Source organism: Gymnodraco acuticeps, unplaced genomic scaffold (genome assembly GCF_902827175.1).
Source record: "Gymnodraco acuticeps unplaced genomic scaffold, fGymAcu1.1, whole genome shotgun sequence".
NCBI classification, from domain to species: domain Eukaryota; kingdom Metazoa; phylum Chordata; class Actinopteri; order Perciformes; family Bathydraconidae; genus Gymnodraco; species Gymnodraco acuticeps.
The window spans coordinates 2,376,220-2,390,724 of NW_022989894.1; the positions used below are offsets into that span (position 1 = coordinate 2,376,220).

Sequence of the window (14,505 nt, forward strand, 5' to 3'; positions counted from 1 at the left end):
AGGGGTTGTTTGTTGTTGCCAAGAAGCCTCTTTAACCTGCCGATTACAGTCACATGCCCTTTTGGTTACACTGTTTGTTTTCCTCATACAGTTAAAAAAGGACTGTAGTTCTATCTGCATCAGGATGACTGCTCTTTTTCTCTCTGCCATGTAGATACTGCTTCCTTTAAGCGATGTGCACGTTCATGTAATGATTGCTGGGAGTGTCTGTAGGATGCTTTATAAATAAGTCAAGTACTACTCTGAGGTAGGAGTATTTTTAGTCCTAATCAAACTTTCACCGTGAATCCTGAGAGTGATTTTAAGATGCCTGATAAACACAGGCTCTGGCAGCTGATATACAATGGAATAAAAAGAGCAACATCCCCCAACCTGCAGGCCGACATTTACTTTATAAGCAGTTTTAGGTTATCCTCCCTTAAAGAGGAACTGATGCTATCAGACAGAGAACATTGTGATATTTAAAACATTGTGCCAGAAATGTTGAGGTAAAGTTGGATGCTGCCTTATAGGTACCTGGTTTTAGGATGTCACCTATGGGAAGGCGGCTACAGTGAGGAGACAAGACTGATGGGAGAGAGGAAGAGGGACAATGAGGGTAAATGATATGGCGTCAAGTCTGCTAAGTCATATAGAGACAGAGGTATTTTCAGCTATAAGATGTAGTGGATTGTTTATATCCAGTTTCATGAAAATATAACAGATATCTAGTGAAACATAATGTGTGTTAAATGAGCCAGGTAGGAAATAAACAGCTTGTGCTGACGTGCTTTTAAACTTCTGTGTTCACTGGTTGGGTGTGCAAATGTGTACTCACTGTTGGGTGTCTGGGGTAGACCATCTGCAACCATGGTATCTGATTCTAGAGTGGAAAAGAAGGGGGGGGGGGGGCAGTCAGTCTTAAAGAAATCTGTGAATAAAGAATGTGAGCTCACATCTGCTCGCAGCTTTGCACCAGTGCTAAAATTGTTATCTCACATTAAATCAATGCAGAGGCCAAAAAATCTAAAATAAATAAATCAAATACAATTCCTAGCCAAAACAGAACAAGTATGACTCATTTAGAGGAAGTGAATCATTTTAGGCCGATACAGTGAAAAGAGGAAAAACACAGCGAGCAGTCAGTTATTATTTTGAGACAATAGATATGTTTTAAGTGTCTTACCTCTGTGTGCTCTGACGTGTGTCTGAAAGCAGTTATAATACTTGTACTTCTTCCCACATACCCCACATACATAGGAACCTGCGTGACAAATCAAAACAGTGTCATAAATACAAAGTAAGAGTATTATCAGGAGTACAAACATTTAGCATAGCTCAAAACATTTCAGATTTCATTTATTTTCTCAGTAATCCCCCTACATACAGACTGAATAATACATCTCCCAATTACTTCTGAAAATACCCAAAATATTACCAATAAGTTAATCTTCTAAGCTCAAAGTAAACACCACTTTCTACAAACATTTTACATTAAATACAATTGTTTACTGAAAGTTATAAGACATTTAATCAGCTTTTGACTAAAGGGCAGAATTACTAACGAATCTGATTAATGGCAGTGGCATCAAGACTGGTATCAGGGTCAAACAGGACCGTTTGTTATTTTATTATTATGTTATATTTATTAATATTTAGTTTTCTCCTCAGACCTCAGATAATGTTAAAGGTTAGCATTGTTATTTAGCCAAGCACACAATGGATCCCGTCTGTGACACAAAAACATTGGAAAATAGGGTCTAGGTAAAAAAATACAGAAGTGAGTGACCCTTTAAGATTTCAGATGCTGATCCAACACTTAACGCACATTCAAAATGGAGGTCAATGGAAGTTCAAATGTACACACAGGCTTTTAAAAACTTCCTTTAACGCATTTCAAAAGACAACAATTTGCTTTCAATAGTTTTCATAGAGGCAGTTTATTCTGTAGAAAGTAGTTCCAGCTAACAGCTAAATGTGTGGATTATCCTGAGTAACCATGGCTAAGCTTCTGATATTTTACAGACTTTTTCAACTAAAAAAGTCAGGGTCAAGAGACACCAGACAAGAATACAGTCAGGAAATGCGTGTATCCATGTATATTCACACACCTATGCATGAGTCTGTGCTCTTCGTTGGAGGAGGAGTACCTAGGGCAAACATACCCTCGGTCTGAGCTCTACGGAATCCAACTCCGATTGCTCCCCCATCATTTCCTCCAATGACAACACAGATCTCCGCAGGGTTGACTTCACCCACTTTCCCGTTACTGGTCTCTGAGGTCCCGGGCTCTTTCTTCACTGTGACGGTGACAGGTGGTGGAGTTGGACTCTTGGGCTTAGGGACTAAGGCTGGTGAGGGAACATCTGGGGCTGCACTGCCACCGTCAGCCTGCTCCATCACAGGAGTGGGTGCTTCTGGTGCACTCATGACTCCGCCTCCTCTGAGCCCGTGCTTCTGTACCAGGGGAAAAAACAGAGAGGGACAAATACTTGACTTTACTGTCCAACAAAAACATCCATTTCAAGATTCCAGCATTACTTCTAGTGTAACAAATGGCATCTGTGCACAATACCAGCACTCCTCATTGGAAAATATGTGTTGTTTTGCATCCAAAATGGCAACAAATCCATTATCAAGAAAAAAAGGTTGTCTTGTTACCTGCATCTGACTTTTGAAAACTATTGAAAGTGTAATAAAAAGTGAGACAACCACCTCTCTTTTTCTAAATACAGACAACAGATGCACAGGTTTAAAACCCTGATACTCAGTGACGCCCCATTGCTCTAATTTCAAAAACTATCCAAATTATACAACTAGCCGTTTCAGCACAAGGCTGTAAAAGGCTTTGTCGAGAGAATGTTCTCAAAATGCAACCATGCAAAGCAAAGTTATGCCGGGATGACGGATATTATGGAAAGAGGGGGGATTGATATTCTAATAATAGCGCAACAATACAGCCAAAAACTAGTCTGTCATAGCCCAATACAACTTTCTTTTGATAGGACACAGGATCAAAAAACATCAGCAATGGAGCTCAGTCGTTACATTATATGCAATAATCGGCCTGAAGGTTGTGCAAGCTTGTGTTTGATTGATTTCCTAATACGTTCTAAAAGCTTTACATGGGACAAGCTCAAACATTACATTTTAGATTGAAAGTCAACATGAGCCATAAATAAATATCATGACATGTTGGGTAAAATTGTAATTCAAGGTTTTTCAAAATTTCCATTAGACCTTTTGGCGTTTTTCCGATTCAATATTATAAGAGACGAATACTTTTGTATGTATTTTGTATTTTTATGTATTTATCTTTTGGTGTATTTCCCATTTGAAAGCTGAAATGGCATTTCTAATATAAAAGCCATACAGCTTCTAGGAATAACTAAAAACCTGTGTGACTCTTTTTGTATGTAAAAGTACAATTGAAAAGGAAACTTTTCCATGTTATACTTTTATCTTACTTTCAAGAAGTTTACAATGTTGGTTGTTGCTGACAGAGCAACAGCCAATCTCAAATCATTATTTATTCATAAGGTCTTGGTTATTTATTGTAATGTTTAAAACTCTGGGTCTCCATATTGGAGCAGCAGATCTACACCACCATTTTGAAGAGTTCATTCTGTCTACCAGAACAGTTTTGACAGTATTTATGGATGTATCATTACTTGTATCTAATAGAAAGATAGGAGAGAAAATCTTTGAAATGGTGGCACTTGTGTCATCACCTTTAATGACAAGTACATTTTTAATGCAGACACTCGCACAGAAAGATTTTGGGTCAGCAAAGTTAGTGGCCCATTTAATCGTCTCTCAGCAGTGCCAACTTTTACATCCCAGCGACATCATTAACTGAATGGTCAGCTTTCTATTTTCCAGCTTTTGGACTGAAGTGTTATGGTAGAAGTGAACTCTTGTAATGGTTGAAATGAATATGCTGCGAAGGGAACAACCGTTTTTTATGTATTTTTAAATGTTATGGGAAGATACATTTTTATTAAAGAGTTGCTTCTGGTGAACAGAAGTGCAAAGTAATATGAATATCAAAGCATTTTATTACAGAACACACAGGACAAAAGTTCTCCTCTCTAGAAGTATCTCTAGAAAATGCCCCTTAAAATGCTTGTTGCAGTGCGCAGTATCAGAGGTAGACGGTCTGCAAAACAAACATGCAGGCATGACGTACCCATTTATGAATGTGAAAACAAAAATGACATCCCATAGAATAAATACCACCTGTGAGTGAAAGAGATCACATTTTAACATGTCCTGAATCATGGAGAAAGAAATGATGTAAGATTATGGGTGTGAATATGTTTGCCAAAATATACTTATATAATATACTCCAGTACGGCAGTAGTTAAGGTTCAGCCCTGAGCAGCAGTCATGTTTACTGAGGGTATACTGGAAAATGTAAATATTGAGTCATTTGTTTTCCATTTTAACTGGACTTACAGTCTAACCCCGAAAAAACACATTTTGTTAAAAGGTCACCTATTATGCAAAATCCACTTTTTCATATCTTTAATGCATAAACATGTGTCCCCTCTGTGTAAAGAGATTCTGAAAGTTTCAGGAAAAAAGATTCACTCACCTCCTGATCCATTTATATAAAATCCTGTCTGAAAATGAGCTGATCAGATTTTGGCCACTTTATGATGTCATAACGATTTTTTTGGCTTGTGTGACCATTAGCCAATCACCAACCAAGGTAAGCCCCCTCCCTACCTTATCACCTGAATCTCCTCCTAGAGCACCATTGTGTTCTAGGAGGAGATTCAGGTGATAAGGTAATTTTATAGTAAGACATATAAATACAGTCTCAGCCGTTTTGGGTTTTTCAGCAACACCCCCCCCCCCCCCTCCACAACGCATACAAAGAGCAATGGGTCAATGCCACTTGTCATCTTGACACACAGCCAAAACAAATAAAGACAGCACAAATATAGTTACTCTCAACTTTGATGTTGGTTGATTTTGTCTCACTAAGAGGAAAGTAAGCAAGTAGATTTACTCAAAATCTGTCCTTTAAGGTTGCTTTTTATAATTTAATTGTGTTGTGCATCTAATGTCAATTATGCTTTTACTCCAGTACCTTTCAGACAAGATGTTAAAAATATTGAGTTTACTTAAAACTATTTTACATAAAAAACAAGCTGCTGAAATACAACAAAGTCTTAAAGATGAAACCAGTGATTCCGACCCTTACAATGTACTTATTACGAAAAAAGGGTTTGGGTTCATTGCCATGTTTAAAAAGGACATTATGCCTCTAAACTTTTCACATAGTTTCATTTAAATAACAGTTTGAAGTACTAAGAGTATTTCTTCCAACAATGTTAATTACATACAGTAACAATTTTTTAACATTTCATTTGTTTAGAAAACGTATACAAAAAAATCATTGTTTGCACAATTGTATCATAACATACTAACAAAAGATCTCAAAGTGCTCAATAAGCATTAGCTGATAGGAGTCACTGGGTGGCCATTAAAATGAAATAATGGCTCATTTAACTGACTTTTGTCGTCTTTAACCAAATAATATTAAAGACAAAGAAACATGCATATCTGAATTAGACCAATTGCTTAGTCATCCACTTTGATATTCCCTGGGCAACTTTTTGAATGCCTGCCCTGGATATATGAAAGGACCCGTTTTCCTCTAATTAAAGTCAAAATGCAAAATTAGCCATCTGGCCTTCTGTTCTTTCATAGTCTGGGGCTTATGATATGCTGTAACCTGCACTATGCACCATGAAAATCTAAACCAGATGCACATTTGCTTGATGTTCCCAACGAATAAGAAACAACATAAACCAACTAAAATAAAAGGCAAGGAAATATACTAAATAAAAATCAGCTTTTTGCATATCACTGATACTAACATTGTAATAGGCACTAAAGTAAGAAGAGGTAGGTGGCATTGTGATTTATGTCAATCTATTAAATGAGTTTTCCTTTGTGGTTTGGAACAGCTGTGTATAACAAAATGACAATGCATGCATATTAACAACAATATATTACAGCAGTGTACTTAATGTATCAAGAATAAGGAGGTTAGGCATACAAGGAAAACATCTCTAGGACATACCTCTGTTCAGAATTGAGCGCTTTGCGAGGTACTTAAAATAATTGGCCTATATTTGGGCAGTGCTGTGTTTGCCTCTGCACAATAATGAAGTAAATCAATCACTGCGCTTGTTTAAAGCAAAAAGAAAGTTGCGCTCTAACTTGGAGAGACTTTCTGACTTTGAATTGTACCTTGCAATGCCAAAAAAAATCCATGTGCTCTGCATGTTAAGTATACCGTCTGTAATAGAGATTCCAAATATATAACACACATTTGTTTAAGGCTCATGAAAATGTTTCCACTCTGGGAGGGATTAAAAATAGGAATCAGCTAAAATGGGGGATGGTGGGGGTCACTTCAATCACTACTTTCACTGCATGTTTGTATTATCCAGAGCAAAGTCAGTGACTAGGAGCAGGGGTGGACCGAAAGCTGGTTCACAATAAATGCTTTGGCTTTCCCTGTTTCTTTAATCAAATGCACATTTCTCTGTCCTCTGTAATAAATGTCTTCCAAGATGGTGTATGACCAATGATTCAAAAAGCAATAATGCAGGAAATGCCCGCCCCCCCCCCCCGCCCGCCCGCCCGCCCAGACACACACACCCGTGATGCTCTGGAAAAAGAAACAGTGTCGTCTAGTAAAATTCCATCAGCATATACTCAAAAGCCCCATAAAAACCTTTTCAATCTATATGTTAATGCCACGAATTAAAATTTAATAACAAGAGATATTGAAAAGCAGACTTGAATTATACAAAAATAAATCCTGAAAGATCAAGCCCCTAAAATTAGAAATTCAGGGCGGCATCCGGTCTGCTGCTAAACCCTTGTAGGCTGGCAGATTACATTTTTGATGAAAATCAAAATTGCACTGCACACTGACGCAGGCGCAGCAAACCTGGCACTATTGTGATTTATGGATTCATTAAACCCGCGGGAGTTTTCACCCCTCCCCTTTTCACTCAAGAAATGAGATTTGCGTCGCTGAAAATTTGTATTTTCAGAAAAGCTACTCAGACTCTGCTCTAACCTTCAGAAATGGGTCAAAGAAAAAAGAAGCCTCTCTACATAACCACTGCACGTAAACAAGCCTAATTTTCAATCGCTGCAGCAATTGACTCCTTATGCATTATTCATGAAACCAATAAGGTTCATTTTACAAAGGAAGAGGCAGGAAATAATATGTGCAGAATGCACAGATTCTTTTTTAATGCTGCAGCCCCACCCTGAAAAGCCATTCCCTAGAGACTAATTTAAGTGAAGCCATTTTCAGAACATTTTCAACATGCCACTAAGAAAAGAGCCGACGCAATATGTTCACTATGTTTAAGAAGGATGCATATTTGTTCAGACACATCCAAGCACAAATCGTGAATCTGTAATAGTACATTAAGAAAGAAAGGACTGGCATGACATCAAAGACAGAAATTGTTTGTGTAAAACCGCTTGCCCTTTAAAAACGGAGAATTAAAGCCTCTGTACTAAGTTAAATGACAATTAAAAGAGCAACTATGTTTGACACAGTGGACCCACAGCAGGCTGTGATACGATCCCTCACCATGTCATGTTTATCAGTGCCTGGAGAGACATGTTTTCACCTCTCCATCCAAACTATCGCTCTGAGTATCCTCCATGAATCAAAGCTTTTGTTCTTTTAAGTACAGACAGGCGAGTGTGCGTTCCTCTTACCTTGCTTAAAATGAGAACACTCCCAGAATGCATGTTCTATTAACTATATGAGGGTTTAGGGTGTTTTTCATTGCAGCATTATTTGTGAGAGCTCTATAACTTATTACTCAGTCATTCAGGTATTCTGCATATAAACATTCCCATCACTGATCCAACCATATTGAACCCCTGACACTGGTTTCCTCCTTTCACTTCTGTACTTTAACTGAAACTCCTGCATTTTTATTAGACTCCAAGCAAAGGTCAGATTGTACACCCAGATTTTGCATACCAACCATACAATTTCCACTAGCTCTTTTCAATTTATACAGATATGAAGGTCAGCATTAAAATTACCCACAGCAAAATGGCCTCCGCAGTTTCCCTTACATTAAAATAAAAGCAAGCCATGCAAGATGGGAAACTGTTTGGCGTCTGCAGGATTAATATAAACAGTAGAGCCACTGCTTGTGATTGTTTTTCCTGCCCTCAAATTATGCTGACATGCTCCTTCTTCTTCCAGTGCTATTCAGTTCACTTTGGATAATATATTTTCCTCTAACACATTTTCCATCCAGATATAAAGTCTAAATTGTTCCATGTTTACAAAGTAGTAAATGATATCACTTTACCCAACTTAACACAAAAGAAGAGAGAGAAGAAAGGAGGAACTGGAAAATGGTAGTTAATGTGTTAGATTTAAAAGATTCATGGTGGATTTAAAATGTGTTTTAGTTCATATTTGTCACAGAATGACGTGGAGTGTCTAACACATTTGGCAAAATAAGTCCAGGATAATCATCATGAATAAAACAAAGCAGGAATACCATTAACTTGTAGACTGCTTTAAATACAGAATTTAAAAAGGGTTAATTTGTATCAATTAGTATGAAAAGCACAAGGTGATTTCATTTAAACTTATTTCAATAATCTACATATTATATCAATTAATTGTAAGCAGCATTATGACATGCGTATCAGAAAATAACATTCAAATGAATTACAAATTCTCAAAACTAGTCTCATTATAATTTGTAATTTCTCAAATGACTGCCTACAGGTGGCGCCAATTACCCCCAGAATTAAAATCCTCTATCTTCCTAAAAATAAAATTCGAAATATATTTTGACATGGACGACAGTTGAAGTGTATATTTATTGTCTGACTAAAATTCAAAAACAAACCCTGAAATACAGCCAAAAGTAACACTAGTGTTGTGTGAGGTTTCAGAGGAGAAACTCCGAAGCCTCTGCTCAAAATTTGCAGGAAAATTCACAAAACATGGCTGCAGGAGGGTTTTTTGTGTTTCAGATTGTTCCTCCCCTCGTCGTCCTTCATATTGCCACTATCGTCCCTTTGCAGTATCGGAATATACACTGTTTTTACCTATGTGGTGTAAATGTGGACAAACTAGCTGCAGAGACAGTCAGCAGTTACAAGCAAACTTCATACGAATATTCTGTCAAAATACAATCAACAGATTAGGACTATTTCGGATTGCTCAAAGCCTGCACCTGGCTCAGTGGCTGGCTACAGTACAAAACACTGTCAGGTAGCGTTTGCTAAGTAGAAGGGGCTGAAACTTAACATCCGCAACTGAAATTCTAAATTGTAGGATTTCTAAATGAGAAAAAAAGATAACACAAGCGGTCTGACATACCTCAAAAACGATGCAGCTCATGCGAACAGGCTCCCCGCTGCAGAAATCGTCCCTCCCCGAGCAGAGGTGACAGCCTGTACAACTGTTCTCCTTCCTCAAAAAAAAAAATTGTGAATTAGTTATGAGAAATTCCAAATGTAGCACATTTTCACCACAGCGTTTTTTCCTTCCTCGAACGCTACGTTAGCATTTTAGAGTAATGGCGAGATGAATCATGAATTTGTCGAGTTCTACCTTCTGTATTTGCAAGGCTCTCCGTTTCTACCTCGTGCAGTGGCTTTATGTTGCGGTTCCTCCTGTGGAAATTTCGTCCGCCATATACAAGGGCAGATTCCGAAATTGCAGCGCCGGCCAGTATATTAGCCTACATGAAAGAAAAAAAAAGAAAAAGGAAAAAAGTCTGAGAAGAAGACAGAAATAAAATGTGGGCCAACTATAAAGTTACACAGGGAATAAAGAGACTGCAAATTACGCAGGGGGAAATATTCTCATGTGAATTGAGAACATTTTGTTTGCGGACTCTTACTATCACAAACTATAACGATCGAGACGTGGGACTATTTCATCTGATAATAGATTCTGATCAAGTCGTATGATGCTGATGTACAGTGTCTGTGTTAAAATAGCATAGCTTCTTGGTCACCTTGTTGATAATTATAAATGTAAAGGAAAATAGCAACCCTCCATGAACAGTTTGTTCGAGATGTAATGTATCTGTTCAGATCAATCAAAATAAAACTCCTTCCAGTCAAAACGAATGAAAACAGTTAAAACAAGTGTACTCATGTTAGTACATGTAACTGCAGTAGTCTGCATACAGTATGTTCTAATGTTACCATTCAAGGGAAAGGTTTTGGTTGGCCAACACATTTTCATTTCGAAACTCCACTCTGAGAATCAGCAATCCTTTTTTTTTCTTTTGAAATAGTTTAATTCTTGTTTCGAAAGCGAGAATCTCTCTAATGTTTTTTTCAAAACATATTTTGCTAATGAATAAATTGTATTTGGTATTTCATATACATAAATCACGCAGGTATAGTCTCTTACTGTAGGTTAAATGATTAGACTGCAATAATATAACCATGCACACCAATAATAATAATAATAATAATAATATATATTATTATTATTATTATTATATAATAATAACAGCACATTCCATAAGCAGAAACAGCATGTATTAAGATGTGAGGATAATGTGAACTGTATAGTGAATGTATTTGCCTTTGGAACACCCATTGAAAAACCTCTGCTAACATCTCAATATTAATTCTCTTTTATTAAACGAATTCATTGCTACATTAATTATGTTGCTAATCAATAATGTATCAAGTCTATGAATTAATCAATTACACAATGTCACTAGTAATTAGTTAGGGAATTAAGAATTATAATGTATTTATTTTGTATTGTAAATTATACAAGTAGGCTACTTTTAGCAATTAAATGACAATTACATCTATTAACCGTATCCAAAAATACAAGTGTGTAATCTTATTTATTTTAATCCATGATACACTTTATTCATAAGTGTCTTTCTATTTTACAACTATATATTAAATCACAATGATTGTAATTTATTTTACATTCATGACATACAGTAGAAAGTGAAAACAATTCCTCACTAAGCTCATTAGTGTGCTTTGTGAGGAATTGTTTTCACTTTCTACTGTATGAGTCATTACAGATATCAAAACGGGAAGGTTAATTTGACTCTGAAACCAATGAATAGTAACATTTTCTAAAAAGATCAAAATGTGTTTTTTTGGGTCATCATATTCATACTTAACACAACAACTCTTAATCTTGGATGAGGACTGCATCATGTTCTTCTGCAACAGGCCCTGGAGGGCTTGTGATGGTGGGGGGTCAAATTAATGCAGCAAAAATAAAGTGAAATCCTGAAAATAAGCCTGCTGCAGTCTGGATTACAGGAGAGGACATTTTCTTCAAGCAAGAACACAACTCTAAACATAAAGCAACATCTGCACAGGAATAACTTGTAAAACAATGTGTGTGTCTTGGAGTGTCTGAGTAAGAATCAAACATTTGAACACTTTCAAAGCTTGAGCAGTTGCAGAAGAATGGGGACATTTGCAGTTTGTCCACATGTACAAAGCTGATGGCAGATGGGTGCTTCTGCCAAAATCGAACAAACAAAAAAATGTAAACTGCTAGTGATGGTGAGATTTTTCTTGCTGTCACATACAATGAAGAAATACAAATGTCTTATTTAGACTTTTGTACTGGGTCTCTGGGTGTGTTCATCGTTTCTGTCCAGCAGAGCGCGCCAACATACCAATACATATTCACTTCACTTCCTTTGGCAAGTAACTCTGTACAGCAGGACCTGCTCGTTCTCTGCTCTTACCCCCTCTGCTTCTTAAATTTAGTATTGTGGAGATTTAGCTGGGACTGTAAAGTAAACATCTGCATAACCTAAGTGCCGATGGCAATAGTATCCTAATGTTGCAGCTATAGGAGAGTCCAGATTATTCAGGAAAGCATAATCCATTGTTGACTACATCACTGTATTGATCATTTGGCAACACAGGTAACAAACAAGTTGTAGGTACTTGAGGTAGGGTAACACTTACCTCGTTGAGAGGTGTTCAATGCCACTTAGCGAAAGGAATTCAAATCTGTGGGTATTAGAATAATGTATTCTTTCAAATGTCCAGTTTATTGTGAAACAAATGCTCATCAAAAGTAATTAAAGGAATTCACAGAGTTTTACAATAGTTGTAAGTATGATATGTACACATACAGCAAACACAAAATGTCATGATGTCCTTCTAAAAAGAAAATATTATATGTGCAAACCTCAAATCAGAAGACAGGTGGTTGTAGTAAAAGCATTACATTTCATTCTTTCAATTGGATATGCAAATGTAGATAGAGGAGTTGAAACAGTTGAATCAAATCGATAAAACTAGTTGTCTACACTCAAAAGAATAGACATGTGTTCACATGCCTGTCTGTGATAATACATAGAACCATAAACTTAATTTCTCACATATACCTGAGATGATTGCAGGCCATTTTGGCAATGGTGCAGATGTTGGACAGCACAGGAAGTGGATGAAGAAAGCTCATTTATGTCCGGCGGTCATACTGTGTGTTTTAGTCACATGATGATCCTGTAACATTTTTCAGCCTCAAACATTTCTGGTGAAAACTAGCAACCAAAGTGTCCTCGATATAATACAAAACACACCATATCTGTCTTATATCATTTGTCTCAGCTCAAGGTTGGCCTGACCTCCTCTCGGCCTACTTCTTGCTTAATATTCCTTCCAGAGAACCAACAGGTGAGTGGGGCTGACAACAATGCTATTTTTTTCTCAACAACCTACTTAGGCTTGAGAGCTGTAACATCCTTCCTGCAAACTCAAGATTTAGGCATATATATATATATATTTCTACAATAGAAATACAACCTGTATTCCACTTACTGTGAATGTGCATGCTCTTATTCATGCACAAAAACATGAAAACACACAAACCACAGAGGAGTAGGCCTACAGTAAGGGCAGTGTTGAACAAATATAATGTACATACTGTAGATAAAAACAATCAGTACAGACATGCAATTACATCCATTGACAGTAAACAGAACAATACAATTACTGACCAATCTCTGTAGACATTTAAAATGCATGTATCTCATTGTTACCTGTGATTTCATCACCAAAGTTCATCCTTTACCTTCATGGTTCAAGAAAACAGTAGTTGTTGACTGACCACAGACAAGTACAAAGCAGGTATGAATCCTGGCTGTTGTCTGTTACGTTGCCCGTGGTAATTGCAGGTTTTCGTCAAAGGCTTCCTGCAGCATTTAAAGTGTGTTATTTAGAATCATGAGAGCTTCTAATTCTGACCCGAAACCAAACACACAATATTTGTGTTTTCTAAGGTGACTGATACAATAGACCTTAGGCTAAATATATTATGAAACAACAGTTTGTAAATGTTTGTTTTGTCTATCTCACAAAGGGTCGGACTAGAAGATGAAAATGTCACTTAACTGTGTCTAGTATGTAGACATTCGGCAGTTATAGATGTGACCAGCTTCACTAAATCAACAAGCAGCCTACAATCCTAACTAAAGGTCCATTCACTAACCTTTCCAGAAGTTCAGCTTAGCTTAGCATAAAATGGTTAAAAGTTATACCCTGTCAAACTAAACATATTACACTTACCTATTGTGTACTTTCGTCTTGCATCTTTTACTTTTTACTTGATTTCGCTCAATCGAACAATACACTTCTCACTAATGTAACAGACAAAGTTAAGTAAAACTGTGTTTAAACATGTGACTGTACATTTAACAAGTTGTGCACAACAAAAATAGATTATACAACAAATGAGTAATACTTTGCCTATTGATGTGACAAACACAGATAACACGGTAGCACTTTGGCTATTTTGAGACAAATGTCCTTTTCAAGGTTTTCAACCTACAGGTAATCAGAGGCTCCGGTCTGTTTTGTTACTTACATGATTGCCAACCATGCAGAGCAAAAAAGCCCATAATTGTTTTACTGCCATCTCTACACTAACATCGGGAGCACCTGATTAGGGAAAGTGAGTAATGTAATTATAGTTATGACAAAGTTATAAGCGTCTGAACCTCCTAAGGCTTTTATATGCATGAGAGGTCAAAGAAAAAGCTAAGAATATCACAATGATTGTGCAGTAAACCTCTGCTGCCCACAACGACAAAATGTATCTGATTACAGCAGTGCTCTATCCCAGTTATTATAGTCATCCACTCTCTGCACTTGGATGTTGTTTTTGGTCACTGAAGAGTCAAGGACAAAACATAAAATCACCGTCCAGGAATTGAACATATACTGTAAAAGGTTGTGTGCAATGTATCTTTGTTTTTTTTCATTTAACTTTAACTTTTCTTAACCACTATATGCAGTGAACATTTAGGCTACCCAACAAAAACAGCTGACTCCCAATTTCATACTCTCAAGGATTGAGTTCATTACCAGCTAAATTAAGTGACAGATAAACTGAGTTTGGTGTTTTGAAAACATACTAGAGATAATACTAGGAAGCTATCCAAGTTAACACGACATCTGATTAGAAGGCACCCCAAGTATGAAGGA

General features: G+C 36.9%; 1 protein-coding gene across 14 annotated transcripts in view; it reads right to left on the minus strand.

The window, feature by feature from the left end:
• znf618 (zinc finger protein 618) overlaps window positions 1–9,768 on the minus strand; it is a 33,125-nt gene extending 23,357 nt beyond the window's left edge. For 9 of the 14 annotated variants that reach the window (XM_034204325.1, XM_034204314.1, XM_034204296.1 and 6 more), the window contains exons 1-6: window positions 9,651–9,768; window positions 9,386–9,467; window positions 2,091–2,436; window positions 1,166–1,243; window positions 818–862; window positions 517–567 (exon numbers count right to left, since the gene is read on the minus strand). In XM_034204325.1, the coding sequence (XP_034060216.1) occupies window positions 517–567; window positions 818–862; window positions 1,166–1,243; window positions 2,091–2,436; window positions 9,386–9,406 (541 nt within the window). In that variant the 5' untranslated portion in view covers window positions 9,407–9,467; window positions 9,651–9,768. Of the gene's footprint in view, window positions 1–516; window positions 568–817; window positions 863–1,165; window positions 1,244–2,090; window positions 2,437–9,385; window positions 9,476–9,650 lie in introns of all 14 variants that reach the window. The other 5 variants (XM_034204273.1, XM_034204257.1, XM_034204266.1 and 2 more) reach the window with 4 other exon arrangements.
• Between the last annotated feature and the right edge of the window lie 4,737 nt (window positions 9,769–14,505).